The sequence below is a fragment of the Sparus aurata genome, chromosome 21, assembly GCF_900880675.1.
Source record: "Sparus aurata chromosome 21, fSpaAur1.1, whole genome shotgun sequence".
Taxonomy (NCBI): Eukaryota; Metazoa; Chordata; class Actinopteri; order Spariformes; family Sparidae; genus Sparus; species Sparus aurata.
Genome location: NC_044207.1, coordinates 25059963 through 25075013, shown reverse-complemented (window position 1 = coordinate 25075013; position 15051 = coordinate 25059963). Strand labels below are relative to the sequence as shown.

Sequence of the window (15051 nt, the reverse complement as noted above, 5' to 3'; positions counted from 1 at the left end):
TTCTCACAGTATACCCATTAGACTGGACTTTTCATTCTCCGTTACCACCGCGGCTTCAGAGGTGTCAGCAGAAAGTGGAGCAGTATTAACGGCGCAGCTAAGATGTCAGCACAGCAGACCACTGTGCAAACACTCATGCACTTTACCATGTGTGAGCATCTAATGAAAAATCTAAATCACATCCCAGTAAAACCCAGTTTCTCATCTAGACAGCGAGCACATTTTTAAATGCATTCGGTAACTGCTAATGAGTATTCAATCCAAATTGATGAGTTGACTTCAGATCAACAGTTCATGACATTTTCAGTGTAGCCAGTCCAGCTGACAAGTGTTGACGTCACAGATAAGTCAGGTGACGCTGAGATATGCCCTGTCCTGAAAACAGTGTTGTAAAAAGTACAAGTGAGCTGTACTTGAGCGAAAGTAAAGATTAAAAAAGTCAAATAGTACTTGAGTAAAAGTTAAAGACATCTGTTATTAAATGTACAAACATCAAAAGTAAATCACATGTATATTTACAAGTGACTATATACTGTTTACGGTGGGTCAAATAACTGACTGGTCTGATATTTAGCATTTTTCATTGCTGATGAATACATTTAAACTTCAAAGTATTATATTTCCCTCTGAAATATAATCCAGTGATTGTATAAGGGAGCAGAACATGGAAAGACTCGGGTAGAGTACACGTACCTCAAAATTGTACTTGTGTACAGAACCTGAGCAAAATTACATTCAGTCACTGCTGAAAATACTTAAAAATCAATGAGCAGAATGAGACGGTATATCAGAAAAGATTAAACATAACGAATAAAAGAAACTTTCATTCATGTAATTGTTGCTTTAATGGGTGAATGACATGCTGTGTATCGTTTACGTCACAGTTCAGACAAACTGAGGTCTGGACGGTCCGTTGAGCTCTCCATCAGGCTGCGGCTGAACGACACTGAACGCCAGAGTCTCCAGCTGACTCATGAAACTCTGGACCTCCTCTGCAGAGCTGCGGGTCCAGGCCAGAGGCAGGTGGGCCGCAACAGGCCTGCGATCTGCAACACAAACAGTCTGTCAGAACAAGTGATGCCAGCTGGTGATGATGATGTCTGAATTCTCCTGAGAGGATGGCGGGGAAATGGAAAAGAGCGGCTCTGTATGTGCAGTGGGAGAACCTGTCAGACTCGATGCGGCTCACCTTGGAAGAACTGCCCGCTGCGAGTTCTGGCAGCGGCTCGGGATAAGGCCAACCACACCACGGTGTCAGCTCCTTGCTCCACACTGCGCAGCCTCTCGCCCATCATGTGGTGGAACTGAGGCATTGATGTAGAAACAGCTGGAAACATGTAAAAAGAAAAAATCTGATCTGCAGGCTCAGTATAAAAACACACCTTTTTAAGTAGTTTTTCCCTCGATAGCTCATTCTAGTACATAATAATGTAGATGTCTTATTCATTTAACAAAAAAAAAATGTCAATGTGGCAAGATTAAAAAAGGGTAAATACTTCATCCTCTGTTTCGTGGCTCAAAATTGCAGCAATTAGATCAATGTTATTAATGCTGTGACGGCAGATGTTCAAAATGGGGTTCATGGTCACACTTTTTGTTTGTTTTAGGCTGTTTGGATGATAACAACAACTAGAAAGAATATTTAAGTAATCTAATAAGGTTTACCATTTGTGAAAGTATATAAGAGTGACATATTTTGTAATTGCTCAAAAAAACCAGAGAGAGAGAGAGAAGGAGCAGCTGTAAGCTCATCAGTTTACTTCCTACCATAGTTAGTGTCAGCTTGATTTTGCTTTGGTTGCCTTTCATGGGATTTTCAAGCGTTTTGGACTTTAAACCTTTGCTATAGCACCACCATCTGGAGAGCCACCGCTTTATCTGACTGGTGAGCAACTGTGTGTAGCTTGTGTGAGGTTGTCTGCTCATTCAAAAAAAAAGAGAAAGAAACAAAGAGAGAAAAAGAAAAACACCAGCAGCTCCTCAAGTGTTCAGGCCCTTTTGGGGGAGCGTGTACCTGGTGTGTCCGCCCAGCCCGGATGCATCACAGAGAAGTGGATGATTGGGTTGGCTTTGGCCCACTGTTCTGTTAGCACCACCTGCTGCCTCTGAGGAGAAACAACACGCTGTTACCTCTGCAGCATCATTCACTGCTATTTTGTCTTCTTTCATAACTGTAACTTAACATAGACATAGTTATTGGATTAATAACTCTGGGTGGGTTTAGAATTCAAATGTACCCCTTTGGCAGTAGAACAAGCTCGTTAAGACTTTTATTTTAATACATAGAACTAATTTCTACCCAATATGTCACTTGGTTCTCACCCTTTATTACCTGGTTTACATTTTGTATTAGTAATCTAAATTTTAAAGCTATCAAATAAATGTAGTGGAGTAGAAAGTATATAAGTAAGTACAATATTTGCCTCTGAATGTAGTGAAGTAGAAGTACAAGAAGTGCCTCAAAATTGCACTTCAGTTCAATGTGCTTCATAACCTGGATCGGTACCTTGTTCTGGGCGTAGACCATGACACCATCGAAGTGGCCCTTCTCTGACTGCAAGTCATCCACTCTGAGTTTCTGGACCAGCATGCCTCCTGAGGACACAGTGATCTAACAGTCAGGAGAAAAGAGGCACAGTGTGCTCAGACCACAGACACCACAGCCTGGACAAAAGTGGCTTTATGCCGTCCACATGATGCAGATGAGCACTGTGTGTGTGTCTGTGTGTGTTTGTGTGTGATCATACCACCCTGGGATCCCGGCTCTTCTGCAGAAGTGGTATGAGAGTCTGGGTGAGGATGTACACTCCTAAAGAGAAGGAGTCACACAGTTGAACGTGCTTGTCAGAGCAGCGTGGCACAGTTAGACCAGCAGAACGACGTCTCACCCATCGTGTTGGTGGCGAAGTTCTTCTCCAGCCCGTCGGCGTTCAGCTCTCTCTTGTGCACCATACACCCGGCGTTGTTTATCTGTCGGGAAAAAACTGATGAAGTCAGACCGAACAGCTGAGGTGTGATGGAGCTTACAGGAATCAGGGTGATACCCACCAACACGTTCAGGGATGGATGCTGCTTCTTGAAGGCCTCTGCAAACTCCCACACCTTGTGTGTCTCTGACAAGTCCACAACATGGACGTGTACCTCCTGGAAAAAAAAAACAAAACAAAAAAACAGATGCGGATCACTTTCTCTCACCAATCATGAGATTTGCATCACCTCATGTTCCCCGACACTCACTGTGTTCCCAGACTGATTGACGATGTCCTCCCTGGCCTCCTCTGCTTTGTCTTTGTTCCTGCACACCATGTGGACGGTCCCACCTGGGAAGAAAAGCACGAGGCTTTAATTTTCTATCAGTGTGAGCTGCGTGACACCTATCAGGGAATTAATACCTTTCTTGGCTATAGTCATGGCTGTGGCTCTGCCGATTCCACTGTTGGCCCCGGTGATCATGAAAGACCTTCCCACGACGGACACGCTCAGGTCCTGGGGCTCAAAGTCTTTAGATGCAGCCTCATATCCGTTCCTAAAGGCAAGCAGGAAACCAAACCGCTAAATAGGGCACGGTAATATCAGCAGAACATCAGTATCGGCTGATGTTCGCCTTGTTGACTGCTTTCGGCAAATGACATGACATTTCCTGACCTGTTAAATGAACTGTAAGTGTGCACTGTGTAGTTTGGGAAAATAAATTAAAACTCAGAAAAGCATCATCTAGAGTATTAATAAGTAATAACACCATCTCAGAAACAGTTACTTGATGACTGTTTTTCCACGACTGAATGAACAAGCTGTGGTTAGAAGGTAATGAGGTCCCCAGGACAGAGTTTGGAGCTTGAAAGGTGGCAACTTAGAAGATTCCTGCAGATATAACTAAATTAAAGAAGCTGTGATCTTCTTTAAAAACAGTTTATTCAGTCGTAAAAATCAATTCATGGAGATATTTCTCATCCGATTAGATTTTCCGACCCAAAAACTTCATTGTGCGCCTTTAAAACTAAATTAGATTCAAGCTGTGCTCTTTCAAAGATAGTGTAATGACGCGCTGAAAGACTTTAAACAGCTCAGTTATATTCTTGTAATAGGTTAGGGACCAAAATTAACAACACTAAAAAGCATATCAGCAACAAACTCTTATTTTCCACATCCGTATCTGAGTACTGGTGTTCGATTCAGATTGAAACCTGATTCCTTTTTAGTTTAAGGATTTAAGTTTACCTTTAAAACCGAGATCTTCCTCTTTGTGAGTGACTGTTTGGTTCATTTTGTAAAAAGAAAAAAAAATGTTTAATGAAATCTCAAGTAAAAAAATGTTCAATCACGTCAAGCCTTCATAACTTCAAGCGTTAATTGTAAAACACACATATGTATAATTGTATCCCATCACTGTTAAATATGTGCCCCGAAGTCATACTTGATTAAAAAGTAAAGATGTCATGTCAAAACATTACTTTGGCCGAAGGGAAAGTCACCCATACGAGTGGTACTTGAGTAAAAGTCTGCTGCCCCGAAGATTTGACGACGACTGTTGATTCTTTTTACTTCTAACACACAAGAGTGACAATCTGCAATATCTCCACATTTTAGCTCCAGCAGATTCAGCGATGCAAAGTCATCCTCGAGACACATCAGCCGTCAATGGAACTATTGTCACTGTAAATAGAGGCCAGTTTGTGTGGTGATGTGTGCCATACAGTGACCAGACCTTTGATATCCCCCTGTTTACCAGCCTGTGGGCTAAAATACATGATATCAAACACATCTTACAGATCACAAACCCTACATTTAGACAGATGGTGTTGTGAGGCCACATACACGGTGATTTAAGCTGAGAAAGCATCACCTGGTAGAAGTTTCTTCACACCTGTAGATTAACTCCAAAGGTAGGGCTCGGTGGTGATGACTGACCTTGTGTATTGGTGGATCCCACTCAAAAACCAGACAGCGTTTCTGTACAGAGACATCTGGAGGGAGAAACGATCTCAAACAGGAGTGCAGCAGCAGCAGCTTCTCAATAGTCCCTGTCCTGTCCAGCACTGATCACATGAAGCAGACAGACAGGGGGGAGACAGGGGGGGAGGCAGGCAGGGAGGCAGGGAGGAGGCAGGGAGGGAGGGGAGCACTTGCTGCTCTCTGCCGACGCTGCCTGGGATCGACACTTCAGCAGTCAAGTGACATTTAGTTAAACTTTCATCAGCTCATTCATTGAAACGCTTCGTCCTCGTCACGTGCTCGGTCCTCACAGGTCCGCATCACCGCAACACAAACACGGAGCAGCCAATCCAGATGCTGGGGAGGTTTTGGTGACGCGTCCAGCAGGCACCGCTCCCCCCGGCTGCCAGGAGGAGGGGGGGGGCGGAGTTAACCAACTTTCTACACTCGACTGTGGTGGACGACGGACAGATATGCGTTCAGCCGGCCCGCTTGACCCTTTGTGAGGGTTAAACTTCCTCTTCTTCTTCTTTTTTTATTAATCTTTGGATGCGTTCAGAGCTGCCGGGTCAAATATGGTGAGTGTTTTTGTATTCTGCGCATGCCTGTAAGATAGCAGCGTCAGCCTGCTGTTCACCTGTCGCACCTGTTGTCGCTGACAGCCAGGTAAGCTAAAGCTAGGAGCTGCACCTCCGCACCACTTCCTTATATCTCGAGGCCGGTTTTCTTCCTGCCTGGACAGCCGAACAGCAGCTGTGTTTGGTTTTACTCGTGAGTTTTTAGTGTTTTTCAGTGTTTAAGCGACAGTCGGAAGTGAGGTGTGCGTTTCCTTTATCCCCCTCCATCAGAACAGGTTTCGTCACATTGTGTCGAGCCCTGCCCTGCTGTCCATAATGATTTGCCTATGGGCTGATACAAGGGATACACACCTGGAAAAACCAGTATAGGAAAAGTCTCTACGCCTGTTTTTTCTATTCTATTACACTGCTGTCCTTTACCTGTCCACAAAAACAGGTATGTCCTCATCTTCCTCAGTCCAGCTGAACTCTGACATTTTCCTGAAAATGGCACCAAAATTTGAGGAAATTGATATTTCCGCACTGTACAACAATGTCCCCATGTGGAATGTGTTGGTTTCTCCAACAATTCAGTTATTTTAAATGTCATGTATGGCGAGACATTAAAGGTGCATTATGTAAGAATTATATTAGACTACAACACAAAAAAAATTAACTAAAAATATCCACAGGATGTGATGGAAAAATTAGTTTTGACAATATCTGCTATAGTTAGCATACTCACCAGCGATTTCACAGTTCAAACATATCAGCTAGCCAACGGCAGCTACAGTTAGCAGGAGTTCCAGCCTTTTATTTACTCTTCTGATTTTATTATGACCTGCCACGGCAACATTTAGGTTCAGTATTATACATGGACCCTCTATAAGATGAAATGAAATGAAATGACAATGAAAACTAAGTCATTATCTCACCCTTGTGCTGATGAAGTCGGGGGAAGTTTCATCGTCCACAAAACAATTCTGGAGTTTCACAGTAAAACAGCGTTCTCCTAAACAACTGAAGTAGATGGGGACTTGTTTTAAAAACATACAACGTTTTCAAAATCCATTATGTACACTTGTGATACAAGGTCAATCTTGTGCACCTACTTCATTTGGGCCGTGTGCTAACATTTTTAGCTTAGCGTAGCTTTCCTTACATTTTAAAACAAGTCGGTTACTTCAGTTGTTTTAAAAGGATGCAGCAGAGTTTGTTTTGCTGTAAAGCTCCAGAAATGTTCCATAGACTTTCAACATTATGAGCATCATTTTCTCTCTTTTAAAAAATGTGTTTATGTTATTGTGCAGTAACAAACACAGTGACGACACTCCAAAAGAAGAATAGTGTTTACATAGGAAGAAATAAAAAACAAAGAAAATTACTCAAATGAAAAGAAAGCAAACAAAGAACAAACAAACCCAAACATACTAAAACTAAAACATAAAGACCACTAACACCCACCCATCTGCTGTCATTCGTTCCAATGAGAGGTATTCGGCCAACAAATGAAGCCACTGAGGAATTGCTGTTTTGCATCTAGATTTCCTGTTGAGCAATAAAGTCTTTTTGCGACGGTCGGGGTGATAAGGAAGTGAGTGTTCATCTTTCAGTTAACTTATAATTTAAATCTAAAGAATTAAAAAGACACCATGGCTGCATTTTAGCTACAAATGAGAAATATTTTGTGTACGATGCTCTTCACACTTCCTTGTAATTAACTCTGACTTACTAGCTCTTCGTGTCACATCTGAGTGGGTTTGAACACTGATTTTTTTTTTTTTTTACTTCTGCACTGGTGGGTCTGTGAAGGGGACTTAAGTGTTTTCTACTTATAGCTCAAATTTAAATATCAGCCAAAGTTGTGACACAAAAAAAAAAACATTAATCCAGATAAGAACTTCACAAGCGGACAGCTGTGTAACTTGTTTTAAATCAACAATGGGCTGAAGACTTAAAGGAAACAGTGTGTCAGTGCAATTAATGTAATTCATTTCACATTTTGATTTGCAGCCAAATCTATTTCCAATGCGAGGAAACATCCAAAACCTGACTGTCTTGAAGATCGGAAAAGGGAACTGCAAACAACCTCTTCCTCAGTCGTGTGTTGACCTTCGTTTCTGCCTGTCAATCGTTTTTTTCCCCTCTTTGGTGATGTCGTTGAGTTACTCTTTAAGGAGCCGTGGCAACAGCTAACGACTGGTTTGACCCTCAGAGGGTAGTTAATAATGTCCTCAGCATTGAGTGTGTGTGGACGTGTGTGTGTGGGTTCATCCAAGTCACCCCCGTCAGTCGGTGCTTGGATCACGATCGTCACACTGACCTTGTGGCGTGTGTGTGTTGCTAGATGCGCTTCCTGCTGCTCTTCAGTCGCCAGGGGAAGCTGCGTCTTCAGAAGTGGTTCACGCCCATGGCAGAGCGCGAGAAGAAGAAGATCATCAGGGACATGACCTCCGCGGTGTTGGCACGGCAACCGCGTTCCTGCAACTTCCTGCACTGGAAAGACCTGAAGATTATTTACAAGAGGTGGGAGCTGCCCCCACATGTTTACGCAACCAGCTCAGATTACTCTCTCTGCTTGTTAATCAGCAGGAGCCCCCGTATCTTCCAACCGCTGTTTATATGACTTATAACTCCTCTGTTTATTTCTGTCATCTGAAAGTCATCACTGTGTTTACGTTTTTTTCTCAGGTATGCCAGCTTGTATTTCTGCTTGGCCATAGAGGACCAGGAGAACGAGCTGTTAGCCCTGGAGGTTATTCATCGCTACGTGGAGCTGCTGGACAAATACTTTGGCAATGTACTTCACTGTGTTTCACCCTCTTTTATCCACTGTGCAGTAGGGATTCATGATAGTATCGGCATGGCATCGCTATCAGCCAGAAAAAGGCTTTAAAATTATACACTGGCATCTTTTTAATGGGGCAATTTGTAAGATGTGGCCGTAAAATAATAGATGAACTAACATTATCGACAGGGTGTGAAGAAACAAGAGTGTTGACATCTACAGTATGTCCACTGATGGAGAGGTCTACTGAAGTTAATGTACTACTACTTATAATGCAAGACAGTCCAGTAGCCTGTTTCTCACTTACACCAAACTAAGACGAGCTTAAGTGCCTCATTAAGTCATCGTAAAATACACTTCATTAAAACCGATCCATCACTCTTCTTAAGAGTCGGCACAAGAATACCACCTATCCTGTATCGTTACATAGGATATCGGCAAAAATCCAATATTGTGCATCCCTAAAATGCAACTGTAGCCTCAAGTGTAACTGATTGAAGATTTAATTAAGAGGCTATTTGCTGTTTTTTTTTTTCTTTAATTGGATTAACTACAATGATCATACCTCCTCTCAGGTGTGTGAACTGGACATAATCTTTAACTTTGAGAAGGCCTATTTTATCCTGGACGAGTTTCTAATGGGAGGCGAAATACAGGAAACCTCCAAACAGATAGTGAATCGCTGCATCGAATCTTCCGACATGTTACAGGAGGTGAGAAGCGCCCGACACACACACACACACTCTCTCTCATAAACAACACAACACGAGGCCTGGCTTGCATCTGTGGTGTGAACATGTGACATGTGTTGCATGGCTCGACGTAATGAAACAATCGGTGACATGTTTTTGGACGTAGATTGGAGTTGATTATGTCTCTTTTTTCAGCTGTGGGGTATTTAGAAAGGTTTTGAAATTGTTTTTTTTTTATTTTATTTTTTTTTATGTTTCACTAAACAACAACAATAATCGTGAATGCTACTCGAGCTCCAGTGTGGGAACGTGTTTCAGTACATGGGAAATAGTCAGTGTCATAATGAGTTCAATTAACAGTGGTGCTGCTGAGTCCCCTGCTGTGTCTGTCATCTTTTCCTGTAGTCGATAGGTTTGTGGATGTAGCTGCTGCTCCCTTTTGTTTTATAGATTTGTGTTGTGCTGCTGTTTTTCCTCGCCCCTCTATGTGTGTGTGTGTGTGTGTTTGTGTGAGTATCTCTCTCTCTCTCTCTGCCAGTGTTACAGCGAGTGAGAGACAGATTTCCCCCTTGGAACGTGGCGTTGTAGGTTTTAGTGTTTGTCTGACGCTTCCCCGCTTTTCCCTGTAGGGTCATGGCTCTGTGTGGTACAGTAGTTTAACTGGGTGTGTTGTTCTTGTGCTTCTGAGTAAGGGCTGACTAACACTTGTAATCTAGAGTTGGATTGTGTGCAGTGTAGCCTCCCATTCATTTTGACCATTATCGCTTCAGGATGACAACAGTGATTGGTTTGAGGTGGAGCTGTTTGGATGACCTTGAATATGGACAGAAAGGTTAGATGTTGTGCTTGTGTTAGTTACCTTCCTTGTGTTGGTGTGCTCAGCATTCATTAGGTGATGCGTAGTGGTGTGCCTGTGAATATTAATTGTATTTTTAATGTATTCTCTACGAGGCTTAAGACATGATGTTTGCTCTTCTCTGCCTTTTTTTCCCCAGACCATGGAGGAGTACATGAGCAAACCTGCATTTTAACCCGTGAGGGGGAGAAGGACAACAGGGAACCAAATGTACTGTTAACGAGTCAAAAATGGCACTTGAGCTCGACATAAAGAAGTTCTGCTCGCCTTCTCCCTGAAACGTTGCTGCCGTGTAACTTTATGTGAAAGTAAGCCTGATATTTGTACATAGTCGTGTGTTGAACTGAAGGAGAAGGAGGGTTGTTTTTACATGAATTGCTGTGATTTTCTTTTTTAAAAATGAAGTAGAGATCAAGGATTGGGGGAATTAAATCATCTCCATGAAGTGATTTATTTTAGATTTATAAATTTGTTGCATTTATATTTAAATCATGGAAGTGAACAGTTTCAGTCTGACAACACCTCAGATTGATTTGGGGGGGAAATTGTGCAACTCCAGTCAATATTTCAAACAAACTTCAGTCTCAAAAGCAAAGAGGTGATGTTCTTTACTCGAGTAGAAGTACAAATACTTGTATAAAAAGCAGAAGTATTGATTCAGCTTCTTTACTCAAGTAAAATTAAGAAAAACCAGCTCTGAAATGTACTCACAGAATGAAAGTAAGATCACTTTTGAAGGACATTTTACCAGCCATTTCTGTGGCGAGCTAGCTGAACCTCACATCATCACGTCGCTGCCTTTGTCACTCGACGCCTTTTCTCCCCATGCGAGTCTATCTATCTGTCCTTTTTTCCCCATCTTGTTATGTCTCTACATAATTTTGTCTCGCTGCATCTGTGTGATCAGTCCTGTGATCTTTGGAAGGCGGCGTACAGTGACACAAAATAAAGATAATTAATAATTCCCCTCGAATGCATTAGAACTAAAGTAACAAGCCTGTTTTTGAAAATGAACGGAGTAAAAAGAAAATTTGACCTAGGTGGCATAACAAAGTATTTGTACTTCGTAAATACCCACCTCTGCAAAAACATATCTATAATTAATGCCCTTGAGATGTTTTGTAATTTCAAAGGAGACTGATTACGACTAATTTCTTACTGTTATGAATCTGTGTAACCTTTCACACGTGTGCCTTTTTTAAAAGAAGCAGTCTGTAGTGTGGGTGTGAGTGTAACTGACTTTTATAATGTGTAATTTGTGATGTTTGAGCTTATGATTAAAAAAAAAAAATGTATTTTGATAAACAGTTTCCCTTCGAGTAATCATTCTAACGACGTGACGACACGTTTGAAATCCACCAAACCTCATGGAACTTTTGTTCATTTTAACAGGACGAGTAAGATCAGCTGCTCTCTTCTGGTTGTAAGCTGGCTGTAGGTGTACAGTGTGATTCATTTGATTTGTTTGGTGTGTATTTTTTTTAATAAGGCAACACAACTCAGCAAGAAGAAAAATAATACAGCTGATGCTTTATTCATCTGTGATTCATCACACGTTATTGAACATGTACAAAATGGTTTAAAAATGAGCATACATAGCACAACCACTGGTAGGCCAACAATACAGAGCTTCGCAGTATGAAAGGGTCGGAAGGCAGGCGACGGTCTGATATATTTAGACTTGGAAATAGTTCTCCGTAGTAATAATAATCATAATAATAATAACATTAAATCCACTTACCCTGAATATATCAAGAGTCACAACAAAACTCGTTCTCAGCCCAGCACGCTGCCTGTCTTTATACTGTGGTTACGCTTGTGTTTCAGAGGCCCAGGCAGCTTTATAGTTTATAATTCACATACATATTCACATGTGTAATTGAGTAGTCTGACATAGATGGAAAAAAAAACAAGCGTTTATACCATTACTCAGTTGCTTATAGTTGAAAATAGAGGCCTGTTTTTTTTTCCTGCTGTTTTTTTTTTACAAACACCATCCATGTAAACAAACCTGTCACAACGTCACAAGAACTTTTAACAACTCTGATCTCACCTTTGTTCTCATTTCCTATCCGTGTGTTTAATTGGCAATTTGAGAGTGAGAAAGTGTTTTGAGGATACCTCTTTTGAATATTTTTTTTTCCTCTCGCCTGTGCAACCTTGTTAAATCTCCTACGATGACTCTACAGTAATAATTCTATAATGTTCTTGCAGCAAGTAGGGACTATTTCTTTGAAGAAAAAAAAATGTATCTTTAGGGTGATATCTGTAGGCTAATGCCAGCTATAGTTCATATAATAGAAATTTTTGTAAACTAGATCACGTCCACCAAACTTTTATTTTTTTTTCGAGACAGTATAAATACTATATTCATAATTTCGTGCGTCTTTTTGCGCGGCGCCAGGCTACATCCCGGCCGCCGCCTTTTCACGGTGCTCCTTCTCCTCGTCCTCCTCCGCGGTCTGTGGGGCCGAGGTCTTGGCCGTGATCTCCTCCTTCCCCTGCACCTCCGTGGGCTGGACTCTCTCCTCGGTGGCCACCTCGGTTTCCCTCTTGGCCACTGGCCTCTTTTCAGTGTCCGCCTGGCCCAGGTAGTCCTTCAGGGCGCGCTCGTACAGCTCGTAGGGGAACTGCCCCTTCAGCTGCGCCTGGGTGTCCCGCTTGGTGATGGTGTTTGGGTACTCTGTGAGGATTTTGGCCGCCAGGTAGGTGGTCACCTCGTCCTCCACGTCGCCGCCGTCGTCGTCTTCATCATCGTCAGCAGCGGCGGCACCGTCGGACTGACGTTTCAGGGGCATTTTGTTGAGCTCGGATAAAAAGAGGTTCTCCCTGCGCCCGGAGGGGGGAGGGATTTTAATGGGACCTGAACTCACAGCGGGCTTGGACACGGATGGGACTCTGTCCGAGGACGGGGAGGTCTTCATGGGTCTCTGCACGACTGGGTACTCGTTACTGATAGTCTCCACGCCGATGATGTCCAAAAAGTCCTCTCTGTCCATGTCTTCAGGGGCGGGCTTGCTCTTCACCGGCAGTCTGCGGCTGAAGTACCGGATCTTTGGCGTCTGGCCGGTCGGGTAGCGAGCGGAGCCGTGGGGGTCGCGGTGGAGCTTCCTGAGCTCCTCCGTGAGCAGCATGTCGATAAGGTCCTGCGGGGGGACGTGGAGCTTCAGGGAGAGCTCCAGCAACTCCTTCACCGTCCGGGGGTCCAGGATGGAGGGGCGGATAAGTCTCTTCCTCTGCTCTCCGGTCTTGTCCCTCTTCTGCGTCTGGTCGCTCATCTCCAGGACCTTCAACAGGTAGTAATCGACCAGCTTGGTGTCGTCGTCGGCGTCCTCTTGGTTCTGGTTCGCCCTGCGCTGCATCTCCTCCCTCTCCGCCTCCTCCTGCTCACCCAGCGCCCTCTCCATCTCTTCGTGGCTGCCGTTCACCATGTCCTCCGTCTCCTCCCTCTCCTCCACGGGGACCCACTCCTCTCCTCCGGCGACGTCCTCGTAGGCCTGGTTCCTCAGGCCGCCGTCCTCTTCCTCCTCGTCGTCCCCGAACACGTCTCTCTTCTGGCCGCCGAGTGTGGGCATCCTGCCGAGCTCTTCGAAGATGGAGCGCAAGTTGGCGAGGCTCTGGGGGGTGTACTGCTCGTCCAGGTCCTCTGTGGCCCGCTTGGAGGCGTCTGTGTTCTCCTCATCCTCGAACATCAGCGGGTATTTCTTGTGTGGTCTGGGGAAATTACCGTAGTCTGACGGTGCGCTCTCGGGGACTTCGGTGTCTTTGGTGCGGTGCCTGTGCGTGCGGCGGTCGTTCCTGGACGCGGATGCGGGGACGAGCTTCGCCTCCCTCCCAGCCTGATCCTGGAGCGACTTGAGCAGGGCTTTCATCAGCTGCTCGGCGGTAATGTCCTGCCTCTGGGCGCCGGGGGCGGGCTGACGGTCCCCGGGAGCCTCGTCCTGCTGCGAGGCGAGCTGGAGCAGGACCCTGAACTTGTCCACCTCGTCGTAATCCACCGGTTCGGGTCGGCCCCCGTTCCGCTGCTTCAGGTTCTCAATGTACTCCAGGGCTTTGATCATGTCGGAGCTGGGCGGGTAGGCGGCCGGCTGTCCCTCACTCTCCCCGCCTCGGAGCCTGTAGTGGCGGGGGAGAGACACAGCCTGCACGGCGCATCCATTGAGGAGGAAGGCGAGCAGGACCACGGCTCCCCCCGCGGGCAACTTGTGGTGGAAATGCAGCATTATAGGCTATTTATTACCTGCAAATGAAGACAGGATAAACACGTTAGGGGGGCGAAATAACACCAAAATCGAGGACTTGTTTGATTCTGGCTAAAAACGTGCTCTGGTGCGTCGAGGAAAAAAGCGTGAGCGAGTCTTGTTTTGATGTGGGGGTTCGTCTGCCTATCTGGGAATTACTCTCCGCAAATTGAATGATCGGATGCTGTGCGTGAGGGAGACGCATTCACATCAGCGGATGAGTCACTCCCCGCGTTGTTATGGGCAACCTCAACATCCCATTTCCTCTGAACAACACACACCTCCATCATAAACATTAAAAAATAACCCTCTCTTTTCTCTTTAATTCACCAAATTACTATTTCGCAACGGCTCGTTGTTTATTTCCGGATTAATAAGGATTATTTTATTTATTACCATCATTTCAACATGTATCCGCGGAAAGCGAGTGTAAAAAAAAAACAAAAATCAAACAGGCTGCATCGAATCATAAGACATCAGAATATCAATCCGACCCACAAATAATTAAGAACTTGTGCAAAAGATAATAATCTGCAAATCCTACCTTTGGCAATAAAGCTCAGACAGCAGTGAAGGTGTATGGCATCTCCTCAGGAGCGGTGCTGTTCTCTTCTGTTTTCAGCACTGGGACAGCTCCCCTCGTTATATGAGGCAACACCTGACCACCGCGTCATCACACAACACACGCAATAGAAGGTCCTAAAAAAAAGAAAAGAAAAAATCCATATAAATGATTCAGGTTTATCATATGGCATGGCAAAAGAGGCTCGCTGTATGTTTTAAAAATAGCTGCTCTGAGCTGTCTGTTGCGCAAAGATCTGTTGTACAAGTCTGGATGGAAGAAGAAGAAGTGTGTTTGTGCAAAGATTCAACCATTAAACTGCTCAGCTTGTATATTTATATTTATATATATTTTTTATAATAAATTGGTATGAGAAATATCCAAATGTTCCTTTCAAAATAAAGGCATCAAATTGAGCCAAAA

At 44.0% G+C, this 15051-nt stretch overlaps 3 protein-coding genes across 6 annotated transcripts; 1 reads left to right on the top strand and 2 right to left on the bottom strand.

Moving 5' to 3' along the window:
• Positions 1-826: 826 nt before the first annotated feature.
• Positions 827-5191, bottom strand: dhrs12lb (dehydrogenase/reductase (SDR family) member 12-like b). Its single transcript, XM_030402321.1, has 10 exons — positions 4909-5191; positions 3393-3526; positions 3238-3320; positions 3049-3144; positions 2889-2970; positions 2748-2809; positions 2507-2611; positions 2015-2105; positions 1190-1327; positions 827-1046 (listed from the first exon to the last, which is right to left on the bottom strand). The coding sequence occupies exons 1-10, from the start codon at positions 4962-4964 to the stop codon at positions 886-888; spliced, it is 1008 nt and encodes a 335-aa protein (XP_030258181.1). The 5' UTR covers positions 4965-5191; the 3' UTR covers positions 827-885.
• A 129-nt stretch (positions 5192-5320) lies between these two features.
• ap1s3b (adaptor related protein complex 1 subunit sigma 3b) lies at positions 5321-11130 on the top strand. 4 transcript variants are annotated; one of them, XM_030402323.1, is made up of 6 exons: positions 5321-5510; positions 7837-8015; positions 8181-8289; positions 8853-8990; positions 9740-9801; positions 9965-11130. In XM_030402323.1, the coding sequence occupies exons 1-5, from the start codon at positions 5508-5510 to the stop codon at positions 9779-9781; spliced, it is 471 nt and encodes a 156-aa protein (XP_030258183.1). In that variant the 5' UTR covers positions 5321-5507; the 3' UTR covers positions 9782-9801; positions 9965-11130. The 4 variants fall into 4 exon arrangements, with proteins under 4 accessions (XP_030258183.1, XP_030258186.1, XP_030258185.1 ...); XM_030402325.1 differs by lacking the exon at positions 5321-5510 and adding an exon at positions 5546-5598; XM_030402324.1 differs by lacking the exon at positions 5321-5510 and adding an exon at positions 5576-5703.
• A 202-nt stretch (positions 11131-11332) lies between these two features.
• scg2b (secretogranin II b) lies at positions 11333-14748 on the bottom strand. The gene is made up of 2 exons (XM_030403654.1): positions 14611-14748; positions 11333-14065 (listed from the first exon to the last, which is right to left on the bottom strand). The coding sequence occupies exon 2, from the start codon at positions 14046-14048 to the stop codon at positions 12231-12233; it is 1818 nt and encodes a 605-aa protein (XP_030259514.1). The 5' UTR covers positions 14049-14065; positions 14611-14748; the 3' UTR covers positions 11333-12230.
• Positions 14749-15051: the final 303 nt, after the last annotated feature.

Excerpts from the sequence above, each read along its gene's own strand:
- dhrs12lb (XM_030402321.1), bottom strand. The coding sequence starts at position 4,964 with ATGTCTCTGTACAGAAACGCTGTCTGGTTTTTGAGTGGGATCCACCAA. Across the intron at positions 2,612-2,747 it reads AGAGCCGGGATCCCAGGGTG|ATCACTGTGTCCTCAGGAGG; the intron begins GTATGATCACAC and ends CCTGACTGTTAG. Across the intron at positions 1,047-1,189 it reads CAGCGGGCAGTTCTTCCAAG|ATCGCAGGCCTGTTGCGGCC; the intron begins GTGAGCCGCATC and ends TTTGTGTTGCAG.
- ap1s3b (XM_030402323.1), top strand. Across the intron at positions 8,016-8,180 it reads CTGAAGATTATTTACAAGAG|GTATGCCAGCTTGTATTTCT; the intron begins GTGGGAGCTGCC and ends TTTTTTTCTCAG. Across the intron at positions 8,991-9,739 it reads CTTCCGACATGTTACAGGAG|GATGACAACAGTGATTGGTT; the intron begins GTGAGAAGCGCC and ends TTATCGCTTCAG.
- scg2b (XM_030403654.1), bottom strand. The coding sequence starts at position 14,048 with ATGCTGCATTTCCACCACAAGTTGCCCGCGGGGGGAGCCGTGGTCCTG.